We start from the raw sequence: 20,959 nt of genomic DNA, 5'->3' as shown, positions 1-20,959 counted from the left end.
ATCTGGAGTGCCTGCAGAAGTCCCTTCCTTTGCCTAGAGGACTGTGGATATCTCTGCAAGCAGGGAGGGATCACAGGCTCCTGAGGCACTGTGGCCTGTGGAGAGCACCCTAACCCGGCTGCAATTGAAGAGCTGTGGATCTTCCAAGGGGCAGGTGGGCGCACAGTGTCCCTGAGGCCCAGCTTGCCTGGAACTGCGGAGTTCTGAGCAGGCAGAGGAGGGACACTGGTTCTGCAGGCCCAATGGCTTGGGGTAGTGCGGTGTCAGAGGCTCAGTAGCTCCAAGCATAGAAGGGGATTTTCAACAGATCCTGAGGAAGCTTTCAAATAACACTTGAAACACAGAAATATACAAAATGACAAAACGAAAGACCAAATTACAACCTCAAACCTCCAGGCCCTCTCAAGAAACCCTAAGAGTGATGTATATAGAAGAAAATATATCCCATCCACCTCATATATCGGACACAATAGCCACTGAAATTGACAAGCAACTCCAGGAAGCTTTAAAGAAATTCAAACTCAAAATAATCTCCCAGATAAAAGAAGAAATGATAAAAGAAATGAAAGAGATTCTAAATATATCTAAAGAAAACACAGATAAAAAATTGGAGGAACTAAACAAAAAGATAGAATCCCTAGACGAGCAATATAAGAAACAAACAGAATACATAATGCAGATGCACAGAGATATACAGGAAATAAAAAACTCCACTGAAAGTTGTAAAAACCGCCTTAATGAAAGTGAAGATAGAATTTCAGACCTTGAAGACATGATTGCAGCTAGTGAACAGGAAAGGAAAGATCTTTTGAAAATAACAAGGAATCAGGAAACAACAATTCAACAACTGCAAGACGATGCAAAGAAGAATAACATAAGAATGATAGGGATTAATGAAAGAGAGGGAGACAACATAAAGGATGTCAAGCGGATATTTAGAGAAGTAATAGCTGAAAATTTCCCAAGCATGAGATCAGAAACTGACATCAAGATCAGTGAAGCATATAGAACTCCAAACACTCATAACCAAAATAAAACTACACCCAGACATATAATAATCACCATCCCAGAAATCCAACACAAGAATAGATTACTAAAAGCTGTCAGAGAGAAAAGACAGATCACTTATAAAGGAAAACCTATCAGAATCACAGCAGACTTCTCAGCACAAACGATAAAGTCAAGAAGAGCATGGAGTGAAATATTCCAGATCTTAAAGCAAAATGATTTCCAACCAAGACTGATATATCCTGCAAAACTATCATTCAAAATAGATGGTGCAATACGATACTTCCATGACAAAGAACAGCTGAAGAACTTCATGAACACCAAACCGACCCTGCAAAAAATATTGAAAGACAGTTTAGATACACAAAGGAAAAAACCACTAAGCAAAGCAAATAATTAAACAGAACAGAAAGATAAAGATGCAACAGCAGAGAGATAACATTCCTACAATTAACCAGCATTTAACAGTAATAACCATTAATGTAAATGGTCTCAATGCACCAATCAAAAGAAACAGACTAGCAGAATGGATCAAGAAACAAAATCCAACCATATGCTGTTTACAGGAAACCCATCTAACCCAGAAGGATACTCACAGACTGAAAGTCAAAGGATGGAAAACAATTCTTCATGCAGCAGGAATCCAGAAAAAGGCAGGAGTAGCCATTCTGTTTGCAGACAACGTGAACTTTAAACCACCAATGACCATAAAGGACAAAGAAGGTCACTACATACTTGTAAGGGGAAAACTCCAAGAGGAAGAGATAACTATCTTAAATATATACGCACCAAACTCCAGAGCACCAAGTTATATAAAACAATTATTAACAGAAATGAAAACTCAAATTATCAGTAACACAGTTGTAACAGGAGACCTTAATACGCCATTGACACCAAGGGACAGATCAACCAGACAGAAAATGAGCAAAGAAATAACAGAACTGAATCATACCTGTGAACAAATGGGTTTGATAGACATATACAGGATGTTCCACCCAACAACATCAGAATACACATTCTTCTCAGCAGTACATGGATCATTTTCTAAAATAGACCATATATTAGCTCACAGAACATATTTAAACAAGTGCAAAAGAGCTGAAATCATCCCTTGCATGTTATCGGATCATAGCGCTCTGAAATTAGAAATTAATGATAAAAGATACTGCAAAAATCCCACAAACACATGGAAACTGAATAACACACTCTTGAGTAATCAGTGGGTCACAGAGGAAATTAAAGAAGAAATCAAACAATACCTAAAAGAAAATGAAAATACAGATACAACTTACCGGAACCTGTGGGATGCAATGAAAGCCGTCCTGAGAGGAAAATTTATTGCACTGAGTTCCCACATCAGGAAAACAGAACGAATACAAATAAATAACTTGATGCTACACCTCAAACAGCTAGAAAAAGAAGAGCAAGTCAAGCCCAAAGCCAAAAGAAGAGAGGAAATTATAAAAATCAGAGCAGAAATCAATGCAATAGAGACTAAGAAAACAATCCAAAGAATCAACAAATCAAAGAGTTGGTTCTTTGAAAGAATAAATAAAATCGATAAGCCCCTAGCCAACCTTATTAAAAAAAGGGAAGAAAAAGCTCAAATTCATGCAATAAGAAATGAAAAAGGAGAAATCACTACAGACCCAATAGAAATACAGAAGATCATCAACACCTACTTCGAAAACCTCTACTCTCAAAAGTTTGATAACACAGAAGAAATAGACAGATTCTTAGAAGCATATGAAGTGCCAAAGCTAGATCAAGAGGATGTAAAACTGTTGAATAACCCAATCTCTGTTACTGAAATTGAAAATGTAATTAAGTCCTTACCCACCAAGAAGAGCCCAGGCCCAGATGGATTCACTGCAGAATTCTACAAGAAATACAAAGAAGACCTAATGCCGACACTCCTCAAAGTGTTCAATGAAATTGAAAGGGAAGCAATCCTTCCTAAGTCGTTCCTGGAAGCAAATATTACTCTAGTACCAAAACCTGAGAAAGACCCAACTAAAAAAGAGAACTATAGACCGATCTCCCTAATGAACACAGATGCAAAAATCCTCAATAAAATATTGGCAAATAGGATCCAGCAAATCATCAAGAAGATTATACACCATGACCAAGTGGGATTCATCCCAGGAATGCAAGGATGGTTCAACATACGCAAATCAATAAATGTAATCCACCATATCAATAAAGCCAAAAATAAGAATCACATGATCATTTCTATAGATGCAGAAAAAGCCTTCGATAAGGTCCAACATTTATTCATGATAAAAACTCTACAGAAAATTGGAATAGATGGTCTTTACCTCAATATAATAAAGGCCATTTATGACAAACCAACAGCCAGCATCATTCTAAATGGCCAAAAATTGAAAGCCTTTACTTTAAAATCAGGCACAAGACAAGGATGTCCTTTATCACCACTCCTATTTAATATAGTACTGGAAGTACTAGCCAGAGCAATTAGGCAAGAAAGAGAAATAAAAGGGGTAAAGATAGGAAAAGAAGAAGTTAAGTTATCATTGTTTGCAGATGACATGATACTCTACATAGAAGACCCCCTAAACTCCATTGAAATACTCTTAGATACAATAAATAAATTCAGTAATGTGGCTGGATACAAAATCAATACTCAGAAATCAATAGCATTCCTATACACGAACAACAAAATTACAGAGAGGGAAATAAGAGAAACTGGACTATTCACATTAGCAAGCAAAAAAATGAAATATTTAGGAATTACTCTTACGAAAGAAGTGAAAGACTTATACAGTGAAAACTATAATACACTGAAAAAGGAAATTGAAGATGATCTCAGAAAATGGAAAGACATCCCTTGCTCATGGATAGGAAGAACAAACATTGTGAAGATGGCCATTCTCCCAAAACTCTTATACAGATTCAATGCAATCCCAATAGAAATACCATCAACATACCTTATAGATCTAGAGAAATCACTCCTAAATTTCATCTGGAACCAGAAGAGACCTAGAATCGCAAAGGCAATTCTAAGCAGCAAAGGTAAAGCAGGAGGCATCACAATCCCTGACTTGAAATTATACTACAAAGCAACAGTAGTAAAATCAACATGGTATTGGAATCAAAACAGAGGCGAAGATCAATGGAATAGATTAGAAGATACAACCACAACTACAAACACACTCAACCACCTTATCTTTGATAAAGGAGCCAAGCAGGTTCACTGGAAGAACGACAGTCTCTTTAATAAATGGTGCTGGAAAAACTGGCTCTCCATTTGCCGAAAACTAAAGCTAGACCCATGTCTATCACCATGTACTAAATTAAAATCTCAATGGGTCAAAGATCTGAATATTAAAACAGAAACACTAAATCTATTGGAAGACAAAGTGGGTAGAAACCTTGGAGACATAGGAGTAGGTAGAGAATTCATGAACAGGACTCAAACCGCACGGGAAACACTTCCCAGAATCAATAACTGGGACCACATCTTATTAAAAAGTTTCTGCATGTCAAAAGAAATCTCCAGCATAGTGAAAAGAAAACCCACAAACTGGGAAAAGATTTTAGTGAACTCTCTCTCAGACAAGGGACTCTTGTCTAAAACATATAAAGAATTAAAAAAACTCAGACCTCCAAAATTCAAAGATCCAATCCAAAAATGGGCATCTGAGATGAATACGCAATTCTCAGATGAAGAAATGCAAATGGCAAATAAATATATGAAAACATGCTCATCATCATTGGTCATCAGAGAAATGCAAATTAAAACCACACTGAGATTCCATCTCACTCCTGAAAGAATGGCCAAGATCAAGAAAACCAACAACAACAAATGCTGGAGAGGATGTGGGGATAAAGGAACTCTCCTGCACTGTTGGTGGGAGTGTAGACTGGTACAGCCTTTGTGGAGGTCTGTCTGGAGGTTTCTCAAAAAGTTGGGATTGGAAATCCCATTTATTCCAGCTATTCCACTTCTAGGCATATTCCCAGAAGAACTGAAAGCATCATACCACAGTGATTTATGTGCACCCATGTTTATAGCAGCACAATTTGTAATCGCCAGATCTTGGAAACAACCCAAGTGTCCATCAACTGAGGAATGGATAAAAAAGTTGTGGTATTTCTATACAATGGAATATTATTCAGCTATAAAGAAGGATCACATTGAGATATTTATCAATAAATGGGCGCAGCTTGAGACCATACTCATAAGTGAAATAAATCAATCTCGCATGTATGAATACCGAATAGTTTCCCTAATGTAAGTAATGATTCAAATATATGAAAATATGTGGCAATCATGATTCCCCATTATGTGGCCTTGAAGCCTTATAAAATTTTCACTTATTAATTAGAAAGGCTTTATTCCGGGCTTCTTGATATGGAAATATTTGAAGCTATAGTATATGAAGTTTTATCCAAATATCTCAAGGAAAAAGACAGACACTATGGTAACTATTATTCTTTAAAAAAATTATTTAGTTATTTCTTATGTTTATTTTAATTAAGGGAAAAATTTAAAAAATTAGGATATATAATAGTAACTCTTTTCGATTTCCTATTAACTTGTTTTGAAGTCCTGTAATGCTCCCACGATCTTGTTTTGACTGATTAGACTCTGTTCCATTCTGTGGGATAGTATCAGGTCCGAGGGTATAGGCAACTACTTTGAAGGCAGTAAGATTCACTAAGATGCCCATTCTGGTTTGACTATTGTCTCCTTTGGAAGTCCTGTAATGTTTACAATGTCTAAGTTTTATTGGTCTTGTTCTCTACTGTTTTGTCCAACTTTATAATATCTAATGAGATAGACAAATCTTTTTAAGGAAACAAGAGACAATGTTGATAACTATTGTTAATAACCATATACTCTGTTCTACATCATGTGCTAAGTCTATCCTTGGTTTTCACTGACAGCTTTGTTCTGCCATATTTGACTTTATTCTCCCCCCCCCAAAAAGTAATAAGAACTAAGGAGTAATAAAATCTAAAATGTGTAAATTTTGTTGTAAAAAGAGAGGAAGGGGAAAAAAGAGCTCTAACGGATATAACAGCAAGTGTGTATAGGGATGTTGAATAGCTGACTATATTAATGTTTTTGGATCATTGAACACAGCTGTTTGTAGTCTCTCTGTTTGAATGTCTACTTTGTATTCTTTGATACTGTGATTTGAGCAACTATTTCCAAGATGATAATATGTAATCTATTAACAGGTGATTTCTTACTGTTATGCTTTTTTTTGTAGTTCTGTATTATATGTAACCTTACACTGCTTTGTTTTGTTTTGTGTTTTTCTCTTTTTCCTCTTAAATAAAAAAAAAAAAACAGACTTACACATTTCGTCAAGTGGACCACTTTATGGAACAGCTTTATGAACTGTATTACCTTTTTCTCTACCCTTGGAAATGAGTGAACACTGCCCTAGTGATGGAGCCCAGGCCATACAAGAGCTCCTTTCCTGGCAAACTGGCTTAGTGTTTAGTTCAGTGCTGCAAGAGAAGAAATATGCAAGGGTTTCACTCTGTCCCCTGGTTTCTTTAGTTACTTTGTTTCTCTGAATCTTTAAAAGTATCTGCTTCAGGTTTTATGCCTAGATTGTGTAACCTGAACAACTAGTTCTAAGATAACAATATTCAATATATTAATAGTGTTAATTTCCCACTAATTTTTTAAAAGTCTGGATCATTTCTATTCTTTCTTTTTCTGTTTTACTTTTTAAAATTAAAAAAAAAATTAAAATGTATGCTTCAGTAGTTGTCAATTTATTCATTCTTACTAGTCTCACCATAGGTGATTCTCTAACTTTGGTGCATTTTCTTCACCCCAGAAAGAAGTCCTTCCCCACGTACCATACCCATATTCCCCTCCAGCCCTTGACGTCTACCTCTTCCCATTTTGAATGGACCTAGTCCAGATATTTTGTATAAATGAAATCAAATCACATGTGGCTTTTGTGTGTGTGCTCTTCCGCTTATCATACTGTTTTTGAGGTTTATCTGTGTGGTTAAATGAATCAATATTCTCTCTTATGTGAGAATAATATTGCATTATTTGTATATACTGATTTTTCTGGTCAGTTAATAGATAGGTTTTTTCCTACATTACATGTAACACTGTTACGGATATTTATGTGGGATATGTATTTTCATTTCTGTTGGATGCATATCTAGAAATAGTAGTGCTGGCTTGAGTAACTGTTTAACCTTTTGAAGAATTGCCACTATCCTTTCCATATTCTGTGTCTTTATGCATTTGCCAGAGCAAGACTTGCGTGTTTCAGTTTCTCTTCTTCCTAGCTGACTCCTTTTACTAGCTTTGTTTTTAATTATGGCCATCTCAGCAGATGGGAAATAGTATTTCATAGTCATTGTTTCTTTGGTTCTTAACCTAATTAGCTTATGTAAAACTGAGCACTTTGAAAAATCAAACTCTTAGCTTCAATATAAAATAACAATATGCAATATATTCTGAAGGTGGTGGCCATTGTTAATTCCCTAATATCTTGATTCAAAGACCTGTATCATTGTCATTATTTTGTTTGATTGGGTTTTATTCTGTTTTATGTTGTTTGATTTTGTTGGGTCTGATGACATGGGCAGGTATTTCAAAGATAACAAGATATATTATGGTAGCCGTTTTGGATTTACTATTATCTTGTTTTGAAGTCTTGTATTGCATCCATTGTTTTGTTTTTATTGGTTCTATTATGTTTCTGTTTTGCTTGATTTTGCTATGTCTAAAGGTATGGGCAGCTATTTTGAAGACAATAACAGGCATTATGGTAACCATTGCTGATTTCCTATTACCTTGTGTTTGCCAGTTATACTGTCTTGTTTTGATTGGCTTTATTCTGCTTTATTTTACTTGGTTTTATCCTCTCTAAAATGAAATTTTACAAAATGAAGTAAAAATAATACTTGTAAATACTGCTAATTTTCTATATATATATATCAGTTCCTTTCCACTTCCAGTCTTTCAGTCTTGCATTTTGGTCAGTAATGTCATAACTACATAAAATCAACGCAGTCCTTTAATCAGTGGCAGCCTTAGCCGCTGATTAAAGTCTCTTATCTACATTTCACTTACCTTTCCACAAATGAAGATAAAAGATTGTCTGGGAGTACCCGCTATGTTGACTTAGTTTCTACTAGCTTTATTTCCACATAGTCACCTTTAACTCAATTCCATGTGTAAACGCCTTAAATTGTGAAAGCATTATGCTGAAATTCTTCTAGTACACAATATAGAAGAGCAAGACAAATGTATGTTTGTGTAAGGTTTTTTATTTAGTTGGAGCTGAACAAGATACCATCACATTTTGTTTCTGCTTATTTCAGAAAGGGAGACATTTCTCCTTTCCACAAAATGCATTTTGTTGTTGGACATGTTAAGGGATAATTTTATTGTATTGATTGGCATTCTCATAATAAGTCGCTACAAACTTGGGGAAAAAAATGTGAAAAGTTTTGACTTGAGAGGCGCTGATTATAGAACAATAAATGTGAATTTTGGCACTCACTCAGTATTTTTTTCATGTTTCTTTGAATTCCTCAGAACATTTTGGTTGCCTCACTTAGCAAATGATGGAGCTGGGCAAGAGAATGGTATGGTTTCGTCTTAGACTGAAACTCTCATTCTATGCTACACTGAGAATTTTTCAGTGTAATGGCAATAGTTTTTCTACTGCTTATTCCACATATTTATACATGAGACTTGATTATTTAGTAAACATATATTAAAGAAATTAAAAAGAAAGCCACTGAAATTAGGCAAAGCGAAAGCACACTGGTGGTTTGCTTTGGTTGTGCAGTAGATTTCTGCATGCACGGAATGGTCCTTCAAAAACATCTGGTGTGCCTGTGTTTGCTGATGGTGCCTTTGATTTGATTCCCAGGATAAGTTCTAGTGCCGTATTCACAGGCAAAGGGTCGCTAAAATGATGAATAGGCAACTTCTTCAACCTAAAAATGTTATGCTAATATCAGATTTTGGTCTTAGCCTTCAGAGATTGCTACCCAATGAATGATTGGTGTTTGAGAGGTTGTTCCACAAGAATAAAGATTGGGTAGAAAAGCAATTCCATTTCTCGGTTTTGTACTGTAGAATCTGTAGAAATGCTGACTGAAATCTTGTGTCATGCCCTCTCACTTGTTATTATCGGGGGACATGTTTTTCAGCCTGGTTAGATTTAAGCATCTGCTGATTCATGTTTGAATCTCAATCTCTCTCCCCTTCCTTCTCTCTCTCCTTTTTTCTGCAGGATGTTTTCACTCCAGAATGCAAATTTAAGGAATCTGTGTTTGAAAACTACTATGTGATCTACTCTTCCACGCTGTATCGCCAACAAGAATCAGGCCGAGCGTGGTTTCTGGGACTCAATAAAGAAGGTCAAATTATGAAGGGTAACAGAGTGAAGAAAACCAAGCCTTCATCACATTTTGTACCAAAACCTATTGAAGGTATGAAGCTAATCTCTTTTCCTCTTTGGACTCTGATGCCTGTGTTGATCCCAGCTCTGCTCCTTGACCTGCACTCTACAGGATTTGCCTAGAGTGCAACTGAACAGAACAAAGACTCAGAAACTACAATAGTACCTGTTCCTATTTTTAAAATTTTAAAAGACAGTTCTGCTACAAAAACTTCTTATGAAGTACCTGGCATATGGTACTTCAAAAACATATGCCTGGATATGGAAGCTAGAAAACTCCCAAAAGTAGGAAAATTCCTAAAAGTAGGAAAATAGCATTCATTTGGAACGTAATTTTCTTCTTTGTTGAGCACAATAATTTAATTTCTCAGTGTATATTTTTTAAAAATCAATAATTTCACTTCAGTACTTTGTAGTTTACAAAAGGTCTAAACCAATCTGACGACACAAATTTTTCTTTGCATTTTTAAAGAAAGAAAAGTGTATAGTATTATCTGTGATCAATAAATATTGGTAGAATTAAATTTACCCTTCTCAATTGAACTCAATTGAGCCTTCCCTAATTATCTCATATAGTGTTCACTTTTTTCAAACTGGGCACTCACATAAACTCATTTTTAGCAACTGCATTGTTCCTGAAAAATTCACTTAAATTTCATGACAGTAATTACCCACCAAGATGACCTCATTTACTGAATTCAGTAAAGTAAAGGCTAAATAATTAACCATGGTCTGAGTGTTTATCTCTGAAAGTCAGTTTACAGTCATTTGAAACACGGCCTCAACCTTCTCATCTGTGGAAATGAACAATTTGAGGTATTATATTGCAGCTCCGTGGCTTAGGTTTGCTGTCCTCTAAATATCTCATAACATGTGATCAAATGACCCATGTGCACAGTGCCTGCTGCAGTGTTCTGGGCACATGGCTGCGAGAGTCAGGAAACGTGGTTAAGTGGGGCAGGGAAACTAGAGGAGGAGAACAAAGGGGATTAAAATAAAAGAAAAATTATTTTACTTGCCTCTCCTGAAGATGACTATAAAATGTATGTACTGCAAACATGTACTAATAAAAAAGGCGGAATGTGGTTATTAAAAATCTTCGGAAAATTAAGAAAAGTATAGAAAATAGCTTTTATGGACAACACATTTCCTAGTGAGACTTTTCTACTTCTAACAAAAGGAAACAGCTTCAAACTGCCCTTCCAGTTACAGCTGCTTTTGTGTTTTGGGTAGTATTTCCTCATACATCTGGATGACCATGTGGGGATATACAAAAGAAATGTAGACAGTGGTTCAATTCTTAGTTCCATGATCACTTGAATTCTATGTTTCTTGTTATACTTTAATACACATGTGGAAAGAAACAGACTTCCCTGGATTCCAAACTGAAATTGGATTTACTTTTTCATAACATAAAACCTTTGTCAACAGTAGCTTAGTCACACAAATTCTCTCACAAACCTAATCTAAGCACCAGCTGTGCAGGGATGGTATAGTGGCACCCAGTTGTTAGGGACCTTTCCCACATCCAGCTTTCAGTGCCTCTCTCTCTAGTGTGTTGCTGTGGCTCTGATAGAACTGAGTATTGTACTGTTCGCACAAGTGGTGCTCATCCCCACAATCCAACCAACATTTGGAAAATCAGACAGTAGGGGAAGAAGGATGAAGGATTACATCAAATCTCTGTACCGGTTTTCTTTTTGAGATCATCCCAGTAGCTCTGACAGGATATGCACATCCCAGTGGTCACAACCTAGACAGGCATCACTCTTAGTGCAGGGAAGCTCCCCAGGGAGACTTTATTCTGCACACCAGCAGTCAGTGATCTGAGGACAATGGCAGACTGGGTTTGGGGCCACTAACAACTGTTTCTTTCTTGCATCTTTATGTTATAGTATCTCTGATTTCCCAGTTTCCTTATTTATGTCTATTAGTTTATTGTTTCGTTTTTTGTTATTTACTCTTGCTTTACAGTGGTTTTCTTATATTCTAAGAAAGAAATACTCTGTTGCAAATCAGATTACAAATACCTGGATTTAAAGGTTTCTTGATTAATTTGTGGGAATTAAAACTTAGTTGTGAATGTGTATCATGAGATTCACTTATAAAGCTGAAAACAAAGTAATTGACTTTAGTCCAAAAAATCATTTAATTCTCCACAATGTCCTTGGTATTTGTCTTAGAGAACAAAGTTCAATTGCTTGAACAGTATTAACTTTTCTGTATGCTTACTGTGTCTGAACTCTTTTAAGTGCTTCAACTTTTGTCTCATCTTTCATTCTATCTCTTTTTTCCCCCCACTAATTGTTTCATCTCTTCATTCCATTTCTGTGAGGCAGGTTTTAGTGTTGTCCCCATTAACACTTGCAGCAAGCGAGTTAAGCTTGGCCACATTAATTAATTCGTCATAAATCATGCCACCTGATAAGGGGCGGAGCCACAGTTCAAACCAAGGTACTCACCAAAGCCATCAAGTACTTAATCTGCATGAAGACTTGGTTTAAGTTGTAGCCTCCTTGGTATAAGAAGAAAGGCTGTGGATTTAACCTAAATATAAATTTTTCTCTAAATAAAAAAAGATAATAGAACCCTACTAAATTCTCCTGAATAAATGTCTACTAATTGTTTCTCTTTTTAGAAAATCAGGAATGTTCCTGGCACTTAGAAATAAAAGTTATTGTAGATTAACAGAGATCTTCATGCCCCTGTCATTTACTTATTACCCATGAAATTGGTCAGTTCTTTTATGCCTCATAGGTGCTTTGATGTCGTTACTGTGATATAAAATATTAACAATTATCCAGTGATTTTTCTGTGTAGTTGTAACTTGCTGTTACTATGAAATATATCAATTTTTGAAAACAAAAAGAGGCTAAAAGTGTTACAAAATTTAAAAAAGAAAATAGGAAATTAACGCTCTTTAATATATTGCATATTGTTATCTTCAAAGTAATTGTTCAGATTAAAAGATTTCAGCATGAAAAAGATGATCAAAAAATGAAAACATAAACTGTTCCCTTATGATGTGCTAACAGATTACTAGTATACTTATCTGTCTTGTGTGTGTATGTGTGTGTGTATGCACACGCATATACATATATTTCCTTTTTATTAGCCTATGTTTGCAGAACATGAGGATCATGTTCCTTGTGTGGGGTTAATGTGTGTACATAACACATCTTAACTTATCTCTCTTTCCCTACCCTCCACCTTCTTCCCTTGGTTCTCTTCCCTTTTGCAAAAGATATTTGCACCGCATGATTTTAGCAGTAGCACTCTGTAGCTGTCTGCATAAGCACTTTACTGTAAAACTGTGTTCTTTCATGCAGCCTATCATAACATTTACATATGAAAATAATCAAAATATGGCTTTGTATTAAATTATTGAATTAATGAAGGACAGTTCCCTAAACTGTTTCCATAAGGGGTAAAATGTGATTGAGTTATTTATTTAATATTTTGGAAGAATGGCTAGGATGGCAGGTATTCTAGCCAAAACTCATGTATTCAAAGAAAAGTTTTCATTACATTCTTTGAGTATGTCAGATATAAAGCATATAATTGAAAGCCAGAAAAACATTAAAAGTAATAGCTTTGTAAGAGGTTAGTCATGTTGCCACTTCAGCAGATTTTTTTACTTCCTTTTTAAAATAATTTATTTTATTAAAAAATTATAATAGTTAATACAGTATGGGTCATTATCTTCAAAAGATTTTTACAAAGGCATAGACAAAAGATTTTTACAAAGAAAATACAAGACACAGGCAAAAGATTTTTACAAAGAAAATACAAACAGATAATAGCACCAGAAGTTTTGATTATTTTATTTCCCACTTGTTTGTATTGTGTAGTTTTTGGAGACAGAGTCTCACTATGTATGTAGACTAGACTGTCCTTGAACTCATTACAGTTCTCCTGCCTCAGCCTCCCAAGTGCTGCGATCACAGGTGTGCACCAGCATGCCCACTTTTTATTCTTCACTTTTAATGGAATTGTGGTAAATCTGTTACCACCTTCACATAGTTCAGTCCCGCACGATAAATGTGCTTTTTAAGAAACTGGTCCTCAGTGAAGGAAAAGCCAAAGTAGTTTTTGTAATTGTTGTTTGGATTTGGAAGGCTTTTTTTGTTTTGTTTTGTTTTGTCTGTTTTTCAAGCATCTCTGTCCTTACCCAGTCCTGCTGACAATTTCATTTTAAATCTTAAAATCCCCCCCAAATTTAGCTCTATTAGCTTGAGGGTCAGTAAGTCCTACGCAGATAAGATGATAATAATTATCCTCAGTCTGTTTTTGCATTACTCCTTAACACCCTTCAGTGTGCAGGGAACAGGCTGTGTCAGTGAAGGCTGCAGGGACCTCTGCTGATATTTAAGCCCATTACCCTGTCCATTGCAAATTAGCCTCTGTGCACAAAGGGTCCCTCCCTTAGGAACTGAGACCACATCACAGGCTTCATGACTCCCAGCTCCGTCCTTTCAGAATATTGCTCACGTGACTGACAAGTATGTCCCCTGGTTTTAAACTGCCTTGCTGGGGGCCTCCTCCCTTAGCATCAGACACAGCAGCCAAACGCTCTTTGACAGAGACTAAGATGCAATCTCAGCCTGTGATTCTCACTCCTCCTTCAAGAAGCTCATTATTCAGCTCCTGCAGGTGGTTGATTATTCAGAATCAAGTTCCTGCTCACTGGAAGAAAAAAATAAATAAAACAAAGGAAAGGAAAAAGAAAAAACTTGTGTCTTCTTTCCAAAGACTTAAATTCCCAGAACTGGGTTTTGGAGAGCAAAAGTGATTTCCAAAATAAGGTGAATATTTATCAAATGAGATTTGTCTCTACAAAAATATTCAATTTAGAAGGCAGAAGCTATTAACTTGTTTCCACCAGTAACTGAGATCTTGTGTGTCCTTGATAGATACCAGGTATGTTCCCAATCCAGGTTTAGTGTGAGGAAGACTAACACACACACGGACACATGCAACACACACACGCAAGCACACAATCATTTTTGTAAGGCAGTTGCCTGTTATATAGCAATATTGTTTTAAAGTAGTAAAGTCTGATTTAATGTCAACAGAACAGCTCCTTGCTTTTCAAACATTAGTCTTCCTCTAGAATGTTCTCAGCAGCTGCATATTCTCATAGCAAAAGTCTAATGTGAGCAGGTTTATTAAGTCAGGATATAGCATAAGAATCTACATGTATTAAAAAAACTATTCGAACAATTCCATTGGGGACCGAATTCCAGACTGTGTTCTGAATGAAACTTAGTGTTTCTAAACTTAATCAAATCTAACCATAAGCAAGTTAAATATATTCAAATTAGTGTAGTCCCGGTATTGGTTTAAACCTAATCTAATGTTATATTCTGAAACTAAAGAATTAAATATATTATACATGTTACATCTTTTTAAATTTCTGACTATTAGACACATTTTAGTGCTGCATTACATTACTTTATGGAGGTAGCCAGGGTAATTTCAGTTATTTCTCTTAATTGATCTTCAAGAAAGAGTCGCCTAATAGATACTAATTACCTAAGAATAAAGAAATTATAAGAGATGTGATGGAATTATCTGATGTGTGTTTAAATAAACTTATTACAATAAGAGACATTACCATTAATTTCCCTCAGAACACTCCCCTTGCCTCACACTTACTTATGCAATCATTCTTGTCACCTCTTGAAGCTGTTCTCCAAGTCCTTTTCCTTGAGTGTCTTCTCAAGGTGTTATCAAAAATGCTATCAATACTGCTGTCAAGTGCCATCCACAAAAAGATCAGCTTGTAAAAGTGTCACGCTGTGTTCTCATCTGCCACACTCACAGGCTCTGACAGCAGATGTCTTTGAGTGCCCAAAGTCAAAACAAGCATAAAAGGTCAAAGTTTTAGGTCAATTCAGGACATCAGGCATCCTCAAAGATGCAAGGGTAGACACTTAAGGAAGAGGATTTCCAGAACTGCTTCAGAAAGTGGCAAGAATGATGGGATGAGTGTGCTTGAAATGAAGGGGTTGAAATAAATACTTTGAGTGAGACCAATGGCAATGTATCTTTCACTGGAATATTTTTATATTTAAAAATTAACCATGCTTTGGATCACATTTCATGCATCTTCTGATCAAAGTTTTGACAATGATTTGCCAAGTGATTTTGAGGAAGCAGTGTAGGGTGCTCAACCCCAGTTAGTACTGGAGATCAAGTCAATTGTAAATTCCATCTGTTTTATGAAAATAAAATGAAGGTTAGAAATGGCAGGAAAGTTCGGTTTCTCAAAGTAATTTTTTTCAGATCAAATGCACTTGCACTTTTTCCTTTGCAAAAATGAGCATTGTTTTCCTATTTTATGTATTTTATGGAGAAATGCTGTGAGTTACAGCATTGAATGAGGAATAAAAGGGCAGTGATAATTGAATTTGAACAGAAACAATCCCTTCAGTGATTATTTTTTTAAGGCACCAAAGAGCAGAACAAATCAGGAGTCCTGATGTTTTAAAGCTCAATTGGGAGGACAATAACTGAAAAAAAATTTTTTTTATATTTTTATTTTAATTATCTGGATAGAGAACTAAATAGTTTATGTCCCAAAATTCTCTTTTGGACCGAACTACATTAAAGCACAAGTACAGAATGATGGAGATAGAACATCTGATGCTTCTGATTGTGTTGATTACAAAAGGATTAAAAAAAAAAACTCTGCAGCTCTCTCTGTCCCTCTTTCGAGTTCTGGTGTTGACTGACTTGTGAAACTTACTTCATTCAAAGCAACTCTCTGCTGGGTTCTGCACTTACTCTCTAATCCTAGTCTTATGCACACCTAGGGCTTCTGCTCTCTTTCTGTTTTTGTCCACAAGGTCTCCTAACTGTAGTAAATGTTCACAGCACATTGAGCTTCTTCCGATGGCACACTGCTTCCACACCAGAATTTAAAATTCTCCCACAGTTCCAAAGGGATTCCATGTGACATTAATTAGGGTGTGAAATTGCTTCATGTTAATTGCTCATGCTCTTCTATAATCTGCTGTTAAGACAATTAAATATCTTTAATGGTACATTAACCAACAGAGCAATCTCACCTTTCTATTTCTTGGAAATTACTGAGTGCCAAGGAAAATTCGATTAAATTGATTATAATAAAATTGTGAATCATATTTCATTCTTTTTTAGTGGAGACTGTTAGACAATGAGGGTTTTTATAACGTATAATTTATGAGTTTCATCCAAAACGGAAGTTATATCATCTCCATTTGTAAAAGAATGTGTCACTAGTAACCACAGTGACATTCATCCAGGTTGTCCAACTCTCCACTAATGAAAAATATAGACTATCAAAGATTTATACCTTGTTTTCTCCTTGCTACCAGAACTCTTCAGTTTTTAAATAATCTGCCAAGAGTCCCACAGGAATGTAAAAGTAATGATTAGTAGCAACTCTACTACCTTATATTCCATTTTCTTGGTTAAATATTAGTTTCATCTTGCTTCCTTAGCCAGAGTATCATTTGGCAGCCACTAAAACCTTTGGAACATACAGGGTAATGTTTGTTATCCCTGATTTACGCATGAAGCCAATACAGTTTATTGATTTCATTGTTTTTGTTTTGTTTCCTTATGAATTACAACCTATAGACAAGTCTTGTGCAAATATTTATTTCAAAAAAGCAACACAGGTTAATTTGCAGTTAGGCAACCTAGCATAGTAGATAGGAATATTCATTTAGAAAATAACTATAGAATAATTGTGGAGTATTATGTTCTTACTAATGGGGATTCAGTGTTACTCATATTTTGATCTGCCTGGTATTTAGGTTTTAAAAAGTATAAACAGATAAATATCTTGAAGTATTATCAGATATTAGTTCTGAAAAAAAATCATAGGCCATTTTACCTAAGATTATCAGGATGAGTCTGTTCAGGACAATGACACAATTATATCTGAATGGGACTCAGAATGAATTTTAATAGACAACATGTAAATATGTGGGAGAAGTTGTTTTTTTTTTTTTTTTTCTGGTAAGATTACCAGTGTTTTGAACAGTGCTGATGTAATCCAAACGTGTTTCATTATCAACAAGAAATATGTCTGTAAAGAACTGATTAAAGGACAAATACTAGAAGAGTAAGCTAGAAGTGTAGGCAAGGGCCAGATAGATACCTTGAGACCATTGATTGAGTACTTTGGATTTTATGGTTTATGGGTTGGGAAGTCATTACAGATTTTGAGCAAGATTGCAAAGATGTGAGCCACGACCTTAGGGAAGAAGATAATACCATGGACTGTAGGGTTTTATTAGAGAGACGTAAAGAAGGAATTTATGTTGAAGTTAGACCTGATAGAGCATATAATGGATTCTCATAAGTTGTTAGATAAAGACAGAAATCAATGGATGCTCTTAGTTTTGGAGTATAAGCAACAGGATTAACGATGGTGATATTCATGAAAATAAAGAAAAGCAAAAGAGGAGTGCTTGCTTTTGTTTCTTGTAGTGGAGTGGCAAAGGGCACGCATTCATATACTATAGGTCTGAGATAGTAGGAGAGGGCGTGGGCTACGGAAATGCAGGGTTCCAGGAAATGCTGTGTCCCCGTGAGGGCTGGGCTCAGACCTTTGACTGAAGCTCAGTTCACAGTTTTTCATTTTTTACTGGCACATTCAGCACTTCAGCTCTGACCTTAGAGCAGGCTAACGAGTCTACTGTCTGAGTGTACAGCTTTGAAAAACTCTACCTTCTGTGTCTCTCAATTTGCTCAATTGCAAAAGATATCAATAAGAAAGTCTTCCTTTTGGGTTATTTAAAAATCATTAGTGCATTTAGCATATAGGAATACAGTAAGTGTTCACCAATATTAGCTATTGCTGGAGAAAAGCTACTGCTATTTACGAAGACAGAAGCCGGAGGGTAATACCAGGAAGCTATAACAGTAGCCTTCTTTATAAATATTAGCAACTCCAGGTATTTTATTTTTATACTTTTAAGAAAATTACTATTCTGCTGTTTCCCGAGAGAAAGTTATGTTAATTAAGATAAAATGACTATTGAATGTTAAAAAACACTAAAAAAGAATCTGACCTATTATAATGGCACAGAAAGCCTGCAAATTCTGATAACCATGTTTGCAATACAGGCACCAGTGAAAGGAATATAATAAAAAATTATTACATGGAAGACCTTGTCTAGAAAAGCTATGCCTATTTTTACAAAGAAGTTAGTATTTTTGTTTTCTTTTTTTTTTTTTTTTTTTACTTTCAAAACTCAGATGTATAAATGTAATTTTTTCTTTCTTTCTGCCTTTTTGAAACAGTTTTAACTCTGCAGTTCAGGCTTGAACACTTTGTAGCCTGGGATGGCCTCTATCCTCCTGTCTGAGCCTCCTTAAGTGCTGGGATTACAGGTGTGCACCACCATACCCAGTCCTATTTTTCGTTTCTAAGGAATTCATTTAAAAATAAATCAATGTAGTTCTGCATAGTCACACATTGGATAGTTTGTGGTCCTGTTATGAGCAAATGCAATGCCTTACTTGTGATGTAAATGCTACACATAAGCGGTTTTTGCTTGGACAGCTGCACAAATGATGGTTTTCACTATACCAAGTCTCCAGGTGACTCTGTCTGCCTTGCATGACTGCTGAGCTCACATTAGGAAATTTCACTGGGGAATCCCAGCCATTGCTACAGATAAAGCTGACACAACAAACAAACTGGGTATTAGAAGCCTATAGTTAGTTGTCCTTGCATTGAAAGTAAGGACAAATTCTCTTCTCAGATTTCTCTGCCTCATTTTACTCAGCACTAAACTAAACCCCCACGCATCATCAGTCTATTATTGATCTAGAAGAGTAAAAGTTATGAGTAGAAAGAAACGTCAAGGAGAAGAAGTGGAGGGAAATCTGAGGAGGAATAGAAATAAATTTAAAGGGGGGAAAATAACTGAGATAAGAATTTGCTTTGATTTTAAGAAATAGTACTACACCCAATAAAATGCTTCTCTTTCAAAACATTATCTGCTTTTACCATTTAGCCAAAACTATTATGATAAAGTGTGTTGTGGGAACACTGATTCTTTATCACAAAAAAAGATCCTGTGGAATGAAGGCAGAGCAAATATTTCTTTTCCCAAATATTTGTACCCCAGAAAAGAACAGAAATAAGAAAAGCATCCTGCCCCAGACCAGCCCAGAAGAACCAGAGGAAGGGGAAATTCCATTTGTAGTCATTCAGGTATCAAATCCCCCAGACACTGGAAACCTGTGACATTGTGGTATAGAAATTTTGTTAACAAAGTAATGTAAAATACAATCAGTAAGAAACCTGGTTAAAAAAAAATCAGGTGCAATGTATCAGATCATAGCTGCTGAAAACAAAATCTGTGGTGATCTTAGTCCAGTGTCCTGAACCAGACGTAATAATTACTAAGATACTAAGTGCCACAAATACAAGGCATTGTTTCAGGTTGTGCCAGTGATTCTGAGTTCCTGTAAACCTAAACTGGGGAGCTAGGAAGGTAGGGTAATTTTGGTTGATTAGTAGGCTTGGCTTGGTTTTCACTGCATCTGTTGTCTAGATATTACCCCTCATCACTAGGCAACCTGTCCCAGCACTCTGGGAGGCTAAGGCAGGCTGACTACAAGTTCAAGCCTAGTACTGAAAAAACTTGCTTTTCAAAAAAGAAGAATAATTTTACTTCATAGCTGAAATGAGCAAGAATGAATAACAGAAATGGCACAGGAAAAAATATTTAACAGAAAAGATATTTAATAAAATTTCAGAGCTCCCTAAAGCAAAATAAATCTATTTCTTTTGAATCAGTAGTTCAGTGGAACAGAAAGAGATGATAATGCTCTTTCCTTAAATATCACAGCACTTTGAACTTGTGCAAATCAAGAAATTGAAGATATTTCTGGTTAGTAAGTTCTTGGTATTTACAAAGAGGAAGAAATCAGTTTATGTGGTGATGTACACATCTAATTCTAGCACCATGGGAAGCTGAGGCAGGAGAGCCACAAGTTTGAACCACCTTGGCAATATAGCAAGACCCTGTCCAAAAAATAGTGAGATGTAGCTCAGTGCAAAGGTTCTGGATCAATCCAGAGAGACAGAAAAAGCAAGAAAGAGAGACAGACAGACAGACAGACAGACACACACAGACACAGGATGATACAGACACAGGATAATACAGAGACAGAGGCAGACATGGAGAGAGACACTCTAACAAAGAATAGCAATAACTTCAGAACCACAAGATAGAAGCTGAAAAAGTATATAACCCTTGAAGATCAGAGCCTAAGAAAATGCTCACTCAAGGTTCCCCCAACTGTTTGGTAGCATGTGAATGGAAATTAATAATAGAATTCCAATTCTGATACTGATAGCTGTGTAAATTTTTGATGAATATTTTATTATAAAATACATGGTTTCTCTTTTTATATATGAGATTAGTAATTCTTTATCTAGTACCTGTTGTCATTAAAGCTTTTGGGGTGCTGAATTAAGCTTTCCCCAGAATAAAAGGACTTATTAATGAGTTTGA

General features: G+C 35.8%; 1 protein-coding gene across 4 annotated transcripts in view; it reads left to right on the top strand.

The window, feature by feature from the left end:
- The window catches only part of Fgf12 (fibroblast growth factor 12), a 509,492-nt gene that overhangs the window by 481,202 nt on the left and 7,331 nt on the right, over nucleotides 1-20,959 (top strand). For all 4 annotated transcript variants that reach the window (XM_063261238.1, XM_063261239.1, XM_063261237.1 and 1 more), the window contains one exon: nucleotides 9,264-9,462. In XM_063261238.1, the coding sequence (XP_063117308.1) occupies nucleotides 9,264-9,462 (199 nt within the window). The remainder of the gene's footprint in view (nucleotides 1-9,263; nucleotides 9,463-20,959) is intronic.

Source organism: Cavia porcellus, unplaced genomic scaffold (genome assembly GCF_034190915.1).
Source record: "Cavia porcellus strain 051 isolate PalLab524CR breed Dunkin Hartley unplaced genomic scaffold, mCavPor4.1 scaffold_14, whole genome shotgun sequence".
Classification (NCBI taxonomy): domain Eukaryota; kingdom Metazoa; phylum Chordata; class Mammalia; order Rodentia; family Caviidae; genus Cavia; species Cavia porcellus.
The sequence above is the reverse complement of the archived record's forward strand: the minus strand, read 5'-3'. Positions and strand labels throughout refer to the sequence as shown.